At 43.0% G+C, this 12,044-nt stretch overlaps 1 protein-coding gene across 1 annotated transcript; it reads right to left on the bottom strand.

The window, feature by feature from the left end:
• Positions 1–408: 408 nt before the first annotated feature.
• On the bottom strand, positions 409–4,884 carry LOC307142553 (trace amine-associated receptor 13c-like; the record flags this gene model as incomplete). Its single annotated transcript, XM_079843522.1, has 3 exons — positions 409–1,399; positions 4,541–4,607; positions 4,674–4,884. The coding sequence occupies 3 exons, from the start codon at positions 4,882–4,884 to the stop codon at positions 409–411; spliced, it is 1,269 nt and encodes a 422-aa protein (XP_079699648.1).
• Positions 4,885–12,044: the final 7,160 nt, after the last annotated feature.

The raw sequence follows: 12,044 nt of genomic DNA, 5'->3' as shown, positions 1-12,044 counted from the left end.
AATAATAGTCATTATAATGATTAAACTTCACTCTTACCCATCATCAATCATTTAAGCTCATGTTGTGAAATTTGTCTCAGTTGTTTTACTGCAGTTACCATGGTCATGCATTAAAATATATTGTACCTTGTTTGCTTCTAATAAAGTAGATTTCTTTCATTTAAATTAAATATTATCTTTGTAATAACTACTTTAGTTTGGCACGTTACATTTTCTTTTAACATCTATCTTCCAAGCAGCATCACTACAGTTTAGTTGTGCTTTCATTCAGCAAATAGAGCAGATAGTGTCACTCACAAATATGCTCACAGTATACATGTTAGACACCATATTTAAAAACAAAAAACAAAACAGCTGTTATATGCCATCTAATGTTCTGGTGGTGCTTAAACAAGAACTTTTTACAATTTACATTTGCATGAGATTTATGGATGCCGATGAAGGTTCAAATATTTTCAGGGTCAAAATGTATTTTGCTGACAGTCTGAACCATCGATAAAACTTAGCATATATAAGTGGATTCATACAGGAATTCATGCATAACATCCAATCCATTACATTAATTATAAGAGAATCACTTTCAATGTGCCCAACAGAAAGAGGAATTAAATAGTATGGCATCCAGCAAAGAAGATAAACCAGTACTACAATCCCTAAGGTTCTTGCAGCCTTTCTTTCTGATTTGGCCTTTTTGTCTGTGACTGAATTTAAACGCTTAGCTTGATAGTTTGCTACAAAGCAGATTTTCACATTTAAAGGAATAATTATACAACAAGGTGCAACTAAACAAACTATAGAATCTAGTATTACATTTTCCAAATTAATAGAAAGTATGCATTCTCCAATACATGTGTGGTTTCTCTCTGGATACAGTATAATCTCATACATCAGATAAACAATATAAATGAAGGATAATACCCAGTTTACAGCAATAGAAACAACAACTCTTCTATTAGTGACCTTCATTGGATATTGCAAAGGGTCATTCACAGCAATGTATCGATCCACAGATATAATAATCATATTACCAAGAGCTGCTGTGACAACTACATAAAGAATAAGAAGAAATATTGAGCAAAATATTTCTCCAAAGTACCAGCATGGCTCAATTAGTTTCATTCCCTGCACGGGCATGAGAATCAGTCCTGCGATCAGATCAGCCACTGCCAGAGAGAGGATCAGCACATTGGTGGGAGTGTGGAGCTGCTTGAAGTGTGAGATGGAGATGATCACCAACAGGTTCAGAAACACGGTGAACACTGATGTGACACCAACAAAAATGTACACAATGATGTACTCCGCTTCAGGTCGGATACTTCTGCTACAAGACAAATTGTTGTTTGGAAAGCAGTATTGGATTGTTTGATTGTCCATGTCTGTCACTCCACTGCTGGATCGACTTTGAAGAGCAGACTCTGCTTGAGGATGCTTGTCAGTTTAGCCCCCTGGTCCTTGTCACTGAAATGACTACATTTTATACTCACAGAAAGCACAGTAACCACCCCATTCCCCATGAGGTTTGATTATTCATCTCTAAAATCCACCCACCCCTAGTTAAATATTCATAGACCTGATCAATCTGATCTATACAGTATAGTGGATCCGAGGTGCTAGGTGATGCCAACGAGGGAGGAACCGAAGTGCTGAAGGGAGCCAGCATGGCATAGGCAGAGGAGGTGGGAGTGGGAGGCTGGGTGGGGGCACCATCAACAACACAGACATGGTGCTGGGCAATGAAACAGGTTTGGAAATAATCTCTTCATATTCCTCAATCCCACAAGGGTTCGAGTTCACAACATGCACATCAGCGTTGGGAGTATGGCTGGGGCTCTACTCCATGCCTTCATATTCTATTAATATTCCCACTGGAAAGGCTACAGGAATCGGCTCACACACCTGGTCAGACTGAATTGGCTCCAGGCATTGACTCCGCAGTGGGCATGGGCTCTGGATCTGTTGTGGGGATGGACTTAGTGCAAATGATTGAGGACCTCATGATGGAGGGAGTGGACTAGGAGGGCTGCTGCGGAGTGTTCCATTGTCCTCCACCTTGCCGACAGTATAAGATAAGACAAATTTTCAGCAATATACTTTAATAAATGAAACAAAAGAAGATAATCCACTGTTGGGAATACAAGTAACAGTGGTGCTAATCAAAAACAACACCGGACAATCAACCAAAAAAAACCCTCAAGACTTAAATACACAGGTGATAACAGGTGAACATCATCTTCGGTTGTCCATTGAAATTCGATGACGACGTCCACGCCTTTAACGGTGAGATCTTTGATGGCTGAACAGTCCTATCCTGGACCCACAAGCTCTATTGCAGGTGGGGCATATACAGTATATGTGATGGTGGTGGTAGCGGTGGCAACCATGGCTGTATTTCTCCTGGCTCGCTTCTGCTGTCTTCTGGTTGTCCTCTCCATCTCCAGTGTACGAGCCTCGTCTCTACACAGCTGTCGCCAGATGGTACGGTCAGCAGCAACATTCTCTAGTTCTTCAGGTCTGATCTTACACGGAGTTCTTCATCTGATCCTTATAGCGCTTCTTCGGCCCTCCAGCTGAGCATCAACCATGATGTAGCTTGCCATATAACCGACATGGGGGCATCCTTATCACATGCCGCAACCACTGCAGCTGGCGCTGGATGATCATGGCCTCAATACATCTGCAGTCCTGAGGCCTCATTTATAAAACTTTGTGTAGGACTTGCGTCAGAAGTGGCGTACGGATGAAACATAGGACGTGCGTACGCACAGAAATATTCGGATTTATAAAACCGTGCGCACGCACATCCTACGCAGTTTTCCCTTAATAAATCACAATCAATTCTAAATGTAGCGCAGCTTTTGCGGCTTCATGTCACGCCCATAGTTGCCCATAAATGGTCTGTGAAACGCCCACAAGTTAATATTCATCGATTGCGAAATCATGGCAAATACAGAGATGAAATAAAAAAAAACGTAACTTCACTCAATGTGAAGTAGAAGTTATCGTTGCGAGGAGGAAAAGAGGAGAAAAATTTTGTTTTGGAGGGCACAGTGTGGGCATTACTAATGCCAAAAAGGCACTTTAGTGGCAAAAGGTTGCAGACGCCGTATATGATGTAGCCTCGCAACCTTGGACCATGGCCGAAATAAAAAAGAAATGGTCAAAAAAATGATGAAAGTCTAGCGCTCCATCGCCAGAGTGTGTCCTCATTTGCCAGCAAGTCTTCTTGCTGTCTGAAGATGCGTTCACTCCGAATCCTTCCATTTTCCACATCTTCTAAGAGCGCAAGATCAGCCATTGTGCGTCATTACGCATTGTGATGGGGCATTTTATTTCCATCCATTTAATTGCAACTGACAAGCTACAGATGTTGGTTATAATCTACGTGGAAATGGGAAAAAGTTCAGTGCAAATGTATTGTCTTGCAGCTTTCTGAATGGTTGAGACATACGTCATACGTTATTAAATCTAAAATAAAACAAACTAAAGGCATATGCATGAATACCATGATTCCGTAGCTGATGAATACATTTTTACAATGAAAACAACTTTCCCCAGTGGACAATTAATACATCTATCTATCTATTTAAATATATATATCCCTAATTATCTATCTGTCTGTCTATCTAATTGCATCTATATCTGCTCCGCCAGATGAACACATTGATGAGAATATCAGTTTACCATATTATTTATGAGGATGAATTGCATAACATGCCAATATTATTGCAGAACATATTTCACAAATATGTGTTAATTTGCATTTCTGTTGTAATTTTCATTTGATTTTGTTTGTTTTACACTGCAGATCGATCAAACGGGTGTTCGAATAGGCTGTTAATTGTAAGACTTGCTTTGTGAAGTCTTCATGTTATTTATGAGAGGCAGTATTGCCATTTCTTTTACACACCGGTCTTCAGTTTCACACACTTTCACGTGTTTCCATCTGCCGACAGTGTCGCCCTTTCTCATTTCACCCGTTTTTGTGCGTACGCCTTGGTCAGAGCTTGTGTGAAGGACCGCACATTTTACAGTCAAGTTTGTTTTTTAATAAATATCAATTATTGCGTAGAGAGCGGCGTAAGCCTTATTTTGTGCGTACGCAACGTTTATAAATGAGGCCCCTGGTCTTTTTAAATATTTTTAGTGAGAGGCACATGATTACACCAGGTAATTCCCAGGATGCACTGGAGGCAGCTTATGTGGAAGCGCTCTAAGGAATTGATGTGATGGCTGTAGGTTACCCAAGCTTCACAACTATAGAGGAGGGTGGTGACACAGTCCGCTTGGTATACAGCAACTTTTGTGGAGGGATGAAAGTTCTTGTTTTGAAAGACTCTGCACAGAAGTCTCCAAAAGGCAGCTGATGCCTGTTTAATGCGGCTCTGGATTTCATTGTCAATGCCGCTATCCTCAGAGAGAATATTCCCCAGATATTTTAAAGGTGGCACTACTGACAGCTGTTCATCCCCAACAGTGAAGACAGGTAGTGTGGGTGGGACATTGGTACTCCATTGACAGACTCCATTGGGCTCCAACCTACCCAGAGCCCAGCCAGCCACCTCGCATGGACCGAATGCCAGAGCCCACCGTAGACAGAGAGCCAGAGCCTGCCGATAAAGAGTCGAGCTGAGCGAGCCAGAGCTCCGGAGCTCAAGCCTCAAAAAATGTCTCACCAGGTGCGTGAGCCGGCAACACGTGGGACTGCTTGTAGATTCTCCCATTGCTGCTGTTCCCATCCAGCTCCAAGTCTCCTTTGCCTCCAGAGATCCCACCCAGCTGCCCTCTCCTGCCTCCTCTTCCAAAGCCAGCCAGCCTGTTTGCCTCACCTCCGCTGATTCCCTTTAGCTCCTCTGCTCCACCCTTGTTTACTCCACTATAATGCATGGATGCGCCTCAGGTCTTCCGGTTTCCAGCTCTGTCCCCTGGCTCCATCTTAGCCCTCAGTCCCACCGACTTCATCTCAGTCCTCTGGCAACCTGGCTACACCTCTGCCTCCAGGACCATTAACGTCGCCAAGTCTCGCTTGCTCTTTGTCTTCCCCCAGGGCTCTACTTCCATCACCCTCATCTCTGTCAGTTGTAACCCTGGAGTCATCAGCCAAGTCATGACTCATCATGACTTTGCCATGGGCCATCATCCTGGCTGTGTTTTGGGTCCCCACCTTGCTCCTGCTACCATCATCACTGCCCTGGACGCTTTTTCTGTTATTTCCCCTGGTTTCCTGCCCTTCGCCCGCTCTGCGTCCTGGATAAATTCTGGATAAATCACCTACGTATTCCTGTGTTATGAGTGATTTTGCATTAAAGGTATTTGAATATATCTCCTTCATTGAACTATTTTACCAATGTAAACGTGACATATTTCCCCATTTTATCTCTTTACTGTGAATTATTTTGTGAAATATTTTGAATGGGGTAATAATTCAGACTCACATTTTTACCCTTTGTATCCCATACGGAAATGTAATATATGTCCCTATATCCAAGTAGTGATGCCATATACACTCACCTAAAGGATTATTAGGAACACCTGTTCAATTTCTCATTAATGCAATTATTTAATCAACCAATCACATGGCAGTTGCTTCAATGCATTTAGGGGTGTGGTCCTAGTCAAGACAATCTCCTGAACTCCAAACTGAATGTCAGAATGGGAAAGAAAGGAGATTTAAGCAATTTTGAGCGTGGCATGGTTGTTGGTGCCAGACGGGCCAGTCTGAGTATTTCACAATCTGCTCAGTTACTGGGATTTTTATGCACAACCATTTCTAGGGTTTACAAAGAATGGTGTGAAAAGGGAAAAACATCCAGCATGCGGCAGTCTTGTGGGCGAAAATGCCTTGTTGATGCTAGAGGTCAGAGGAGAATGGGCCGACTGATTCAAGCTGATAGAAGAGCAACTTTGACTGAAATAACCACTCGTTACAACCGAGGTATGCAGCAAAGCATTTTTCAAGCCACAACACGCACAACCTTGAGGCAGATGGGCTACAACAGCAGAAGACCCCACCGGGTACTACTCATCTCCACTACAAATAGGAAAAAGAGGCTACAATTTGCACAAGCTCACCAAAATTGGACAGTTGAAGACTGGAAAAATGTTGCCTGGTCTGATGAGTCTCGATTTCTGTTGAGACATTCAGATGGTAGAGTCAGAATTTGGCGTAAACAGAATGAGAACATGGATCCATTATGCCTTGTTACCACTGTGCAGGCTGATGGTGGTGGTGTTATGGTGTGGGGGATGTTTTCTTGGCACACTTTAGGCCCCTTAGTGCCAATTGGGCATGGTTTAAATGCCACGGCCTACCTGAGCATTGTTTCTAACCCATGTCCATCCCTTTATGAGCACCATGTCCCCATCCTCTGATGGCTACTTCCAGCAGGATAATGCACCATGTCACAAAGCTCCAATCATTTCAAATTGGTTTCTTGAACATGACAATTAATTCACTGAACTAAAATGGCCCCCACAGTCACCAGATCTCAACCCAATAGAGCATCTTTGGGATGTGGTGGAACGGGAGCTTCGTGCCCTGGATGTGCATCCCACAAATCTCCATCAACTGCAAGATGCTATCCTATCAATATGGGCCAACATTTCTAAAGAATGCTTTCAGCACCTTGTTGAATCAATGCCACGTAGAATTAAGGCAGTTCTGAAGGCCACAATATTAGCTGGAAACCACATATAAAACACATTGAAGCAAAATTGGTAAAGACTATAGCAATACTAAATAAAACAAGATATATTTTGAATAATAAATCACTCTATATGCTGTATAATACACTCATAGTGCCGTACTTAAGTTATTGTGTGTAAATCTGGGGAAATACCTACAAAACCAACCTACAGTCGTTATGCACATTACAAAAGATAATGTTGGATATCTTGAACACACAAATTCATTATTCTTGAAATCATATATATTAAAGTTTTTGGATTTGGTTAAATTTAAGACGGCACAAGTCATGTTTAAAGCAAGAAATAATTTACTTCCGGAGAATATACAAAAAATTTTTATGGAGAGGCAGGGTGGGTATAATTTGAGAGATGAATTAAACTTTAAAAAGCTCAATATAAGAACTACTCTGAAAAGTATGTGCATCACTATATGTGGGGTGAGGTTGTGGAATAAGTTGGAACAGGTGTTAAAATACTGTACAAACTTTAAACAGTTTAAAAAGCTGTATAAAATCAAGTTAATAAAAGGTTATGAGGTGGAACAAGAATAATGAGGGTGGGTTAAAAGATTGAGTATAAGATATTTTTTCTTATTTTTTTATTTAATGTATTTGTGCAATGGTTGTTGTGCAATAAGTATATGATGTATGTGGTGAGAATACAATTTTGATGAAATTTTGTATGATTATATAAGGGGTGGGAAAATAAGCTTTTGCTTCATCCCGCTCCTTTTCGAACACATGCAATTTTATTTTTGATATTGCGTCTATTTGGTAACACAAATGTCGTATGTTTTACTTTGTTTTTATTATATATATATATATATTTTTTTTTTTTTGGTTGTTGTTCGAAATAAAAAGAAAGAAAGAAAGAAAGGCCAAAGGGGGTCAAACACAGTATTAGTATGGTGTTCCTAATAATCCTTTAGGTGAGTGTAGGTTTCATATAAGGCAATACATTATTAGCACATATATACATACTCACAATATATGAAGATATAGGTTTATACCTATAGAAGAATTATTATATATACATATTTTTAAATTATGTATATGATGACTTTTTATATGGTACCGTATGTTAATGCCATATTTGTAAAGAAGATATGTCTAATTTATATATGTAAGTTTATTTAAACAACATATATGCAAACATTCTGTATGCTTTTATAGGATTTTATATGGATTCATATTAGGATATTTCATATATGAGTCATATATGTCAAAATATGTATTATACATACATAAACAGATATACTATATGGGATACATTTATATGTCAATATATGACATTGTTCCAATTTCTAATAGGTTTCATATATGTTTTTACTTTTTTATATTGCATATATCGCATATATTGATATTTCATATATACACATATATTACATATCCGTATGGGATGACAAACCAAAACATTTATACTTATAGGTGTTAAAACATCCTAAAAACGTAGGCTGGTTTAATGAAACCATATAATGGAAAAATATAATGGAAATATGTCTCTCTGCAATGCAAAATACAAATAGAACAATCAAAAATGAAAAAAGTTATACAACAGCATAACCTATAATTGTTCACAATTTATTATTTATTAACTACCACCTTCATGTGTATTTTGTAAGAAATAATTTGGCCTTTACTGGACAGAACAGCGTAGAGGAGACAGGAAGCAATTGGAGCAGAGAGGGGAACAGGATTGGAAAAGGATATTGATGCACTATATGCCGGAGAACTGTCTTCAACACGTGTAATTACTTTTTGTAACCAAGTAAACCTGCTGTGCAGCTTGATAACGTTATTAATTAGACAGATGTAACTGGTGCTTTATTGCATGCCAGTATCTCAGCAATCAGTGTAAATATTCAGTGAGTGACATTCCAATGAATGGTTCTTGTAACTTAAAACAAACAGTTTATGTTTATAGTTAATTTCTATTTGTTTTCTGCACACAACAAAGTACACAAACAGAGTAACCTTCATCCAAGGGGAATGGATGTTGCATCAGCACATGTTCATGCATCTAACACCTTTAATTGCTAGGCTTCAACATCATGTTTAGTGGGACATCATTACTGATGATAAATGTTTTCATGTGCTAATAGACTCCCTGAAGAGTTATTTTTGTCATATAAACAGCTTGGTTCAGTTAAAAGTGCTGATTAGTCTCAAAAGGATTGGATTCTGAATCATTACATCATAAGAAAGCCAAGAGGACACTGGCGATCAGGGGCTGAATTCAAGACAAATTCTCTAAATAGTTCCTAGCAAGTACGTTTTTAAGAGTTCCCTTTCGAGGGAACTCTCACTGCGTCGGAACGACACTTTGGGGATGCTCCCTAAGCATCAGCGAATCTGAAGTCAGAATGACAACTAGGTCATTCCGATTGGCGTGCGTGATGACGTAACTGTGACGGCATACCCGGAAGTATAAAAGGGGAGCCGGGCGCATAATGTCGGCAGTTATTGCTCTTCAGCATAGCGCTCTCTGTTGAAAACAATTGTCTGTCTATTTACTGTTTTTCTGTCAGAGTGAAAGCAAAAGTGTGTGAATGATGGAAAAGAAAGATAATAGAGTTTAAGCAGTGTGTGCATCCGTGTCCCCGTTACATGTCGGGCTCGGAGGCACACCTGCTGTGTGTGCAGTGTCTGGGTGTTCAGCATGCTCGTGGCGGCTCTCGAGGGAGCCCCTTGCGAGCATTATGAGAAGCTGACACTCAGGCTGCTCCGCTCTCGGCTGGCCGTGTTCAATGAGGCCGGCCAGCCTCGTGAGCCCCGTGGATCGGTCCCGCATCCGCCGAGGACATCTGCTGCATGAAACCCTTACAGTGGTGGCTGGGAATCAAGGGGTTTTCCTCGAGGGGAAAACCATTCTGTATGATCAGGGTAACGCGCAGATGCCTTCGTTCCCTAGTCATATGGAAGAAACCTTGGTTTCTGTCCCAAGGGCCAGTGTTGGGAGCGTCCTGTTGCCGGAAATCCGTTTCAACAGACGCCTCCCACACTGGTTGGGGCGCGGTCAAGGACGGCCGCTTTGCGAGAGGTCTGTGGGAGACCCGGCATTTCTCCTGGCACATCTACTGCCTGGAAATGCTGGCGGTCTACAAAGCTCTGAGGAGCTTTTTCCCGGACCTCCGCAGCCACCATGTCCTGATACGGAAGTAAACCAGGTGGCTTTCCTTGAGCGGAAATCCATTCTGTATGATCAGGGTAATGCGCAGTGGCCTTCTTTCCCTAGTCATATGGAAGAAACCTTGGTTTCTGTCCCAGGTGCCAGTGTTGGGAGCGTCCTGTTGCCGGAAATCCGTTTCAACAGACGCCACCCTCACTGGCTGGGGCACGGCAGGGGGGTTTGAGGTCACGCCCTCTATGCAGACTGGCGCATCACATCCTCCTGTGGTCCCAAGGGAAACTGTTGTCCATCAGGGCAATGTATGTCCCGGAGGTCCAAAATCAGGGAGCAGACATCCTGTCGAGGCAGGGGCTGAGGCCCGGGGAGTGGCGACTCCACCCAGAGGTGGTGAAGGCCATGTGCGAGAAGTTCGGCCCAGTGGAAGTGGACCTGTTTGCGTCTCGAGGGACGTCCCACTGTCCACTGTGGTTTTCCCTCACGCATCTGGCCCCGCTGGGGTTGGTTCAGACGCGTGGCCGAGGCTGCTTCTATACGCATTTCCCCCGATTGCTCTGCTCCCGGGAGTCCTGGAGAGGGTCCAGCGACAGGGGGTCAGCCTACTTCTGGTAGCACCCCGTTGGCCGACTCGAGTTTGGTTCCCGGATATCATAGCTCTGCTAGCAGGTCAGCCGTGGGAGATTCCTCTGAGGAGGGATCTCCTATCTCAGGCGGCGGGTACGATATTTTACCCCCGCCCGGAGATTTGGAACCTGTGGGTCTGGCCCCTGAGGGGACCAGGTACCTAGAGGCTTGCCTATCGGCAGAGGTGATAGAGACCTTACTCAGTTCCAGGGCTCCATCTACGAGGAGACTGTACAGCCTCAAGTGGAATGTATTTTCTACTTGGTGCAGGGAGCATGAGGTGGACCCAGTTAACTGCCCAGTGGCTTCAGTGCTGGAGTTCCTCCAAGATCGCTTCTCTGCGGGTCTAACCCCGTCCACACTCAAGGTGTACGTGGCTGCCATTGCGGCTTTCCACACTCCTATGATGGGCCTTTGGGTAGGCACCAGCTGGTTGTACAGTTCCTCCGTGGGGCTCCTAGTTGTGCCCGGTCTCCGGCTTCACATTAGGGCAGGCGCTACCCTCGGTGTGGCCTAGTGGGTACTCTTTCCCCAAAGTGTCGTTCCGACGCAGTGAGAGTTCCCTCGAAAGGGAACTGCTCGGGTTATGTATATAACCCATGTTCCCTGAGAAGGGAATGAGCACTGCGTCGCGTCGCCACACCTCGGCACGCCTGGAGCGAATGCTTCAGAGCAATTACTGCCGACATTTTGCGCCGGCTCCCCTTTTATACTTCCGGGTATGCCGTCACAGTTACGTCATCACGCACACCAATCGGATTGGCCTGGTTGTCATTCTGACTTCAGATTCGCTGATGCTTAGGGAGCATCCCCAAAGTGTCGTTCCGACGCAGTGCTCGTTCCCTTCTCAGGGAACATGGGTTATATACATAACCCGAGCAGTTTTAAACCTATTCACAAAACTGCTATAAGATCAGGTTTTACGTAGCCTGACGTCGTCATACTCAATTCTAGTCAGAATATGAGTCTGATACTGCTCTGTTGGGCTGTGATTATGGGGCGTGTTTCAACCGAGCCAGGAAAGACCTCAATTAGATAGACCTACAACCAATCAGAGCAACGGAGCGACGCATAACGTTAGTTGTCAAATGTCAACAGAACTCAACTGCACTGTGTTGCCAAGTCCGCGAGTTGTTTATCATGTCCGCGGGTTGAAGCGGCCCCAATTATGTGATATACAGACCCAGGAATGCGAATTTTAGCAGGCAGCCCTGCCAAAATAACACATATTTTACCCCCTAAATGCCATTTTTTTCCCGGAGAACTCACCCCCGGAAAGCTATTGGGCTTGTTTTTGGCTAGTTTTGAGTTGCAATTGGGCGGGTTTTGTTGTAAAAACTTGGCAACCCTGTCTGCACGCACGCTGGAATAAGTTACGTAAGAAGAAAAAGATGAGTGTAAACGATCTTTGCCGGTGTTGTAAAAAAAGAATTTAAGGATACACAGAGTACTTACCAACACGATCATCATTTCTGAGAGAAATAGTAAAGGTGAATGCATATACGAACAAGTTCTCCGTTTAGGATTAGAACAAATTCAACCCAAGCGCCTTTGATGACATGGATGATTACGTTACTGTTTATCATCTGTCCATCATCGTCTAAAGCCCG

This window comes from Gobio gobio (assembly GCF_949357685.1).
Source record: "Gobio gobio genome assembly, chromosome: 18".
NCBI lineage: Eukaryota > Metazoa > Chordata > Actinopteri > Cypriniformes > Gobionidae > Gobio > Gobio gobio.
The sequence above is the reverse complement of the archived record's forward strand: the minus strand, read 5'-3'. Positions and strand labels throughout refer to the sequence as shown.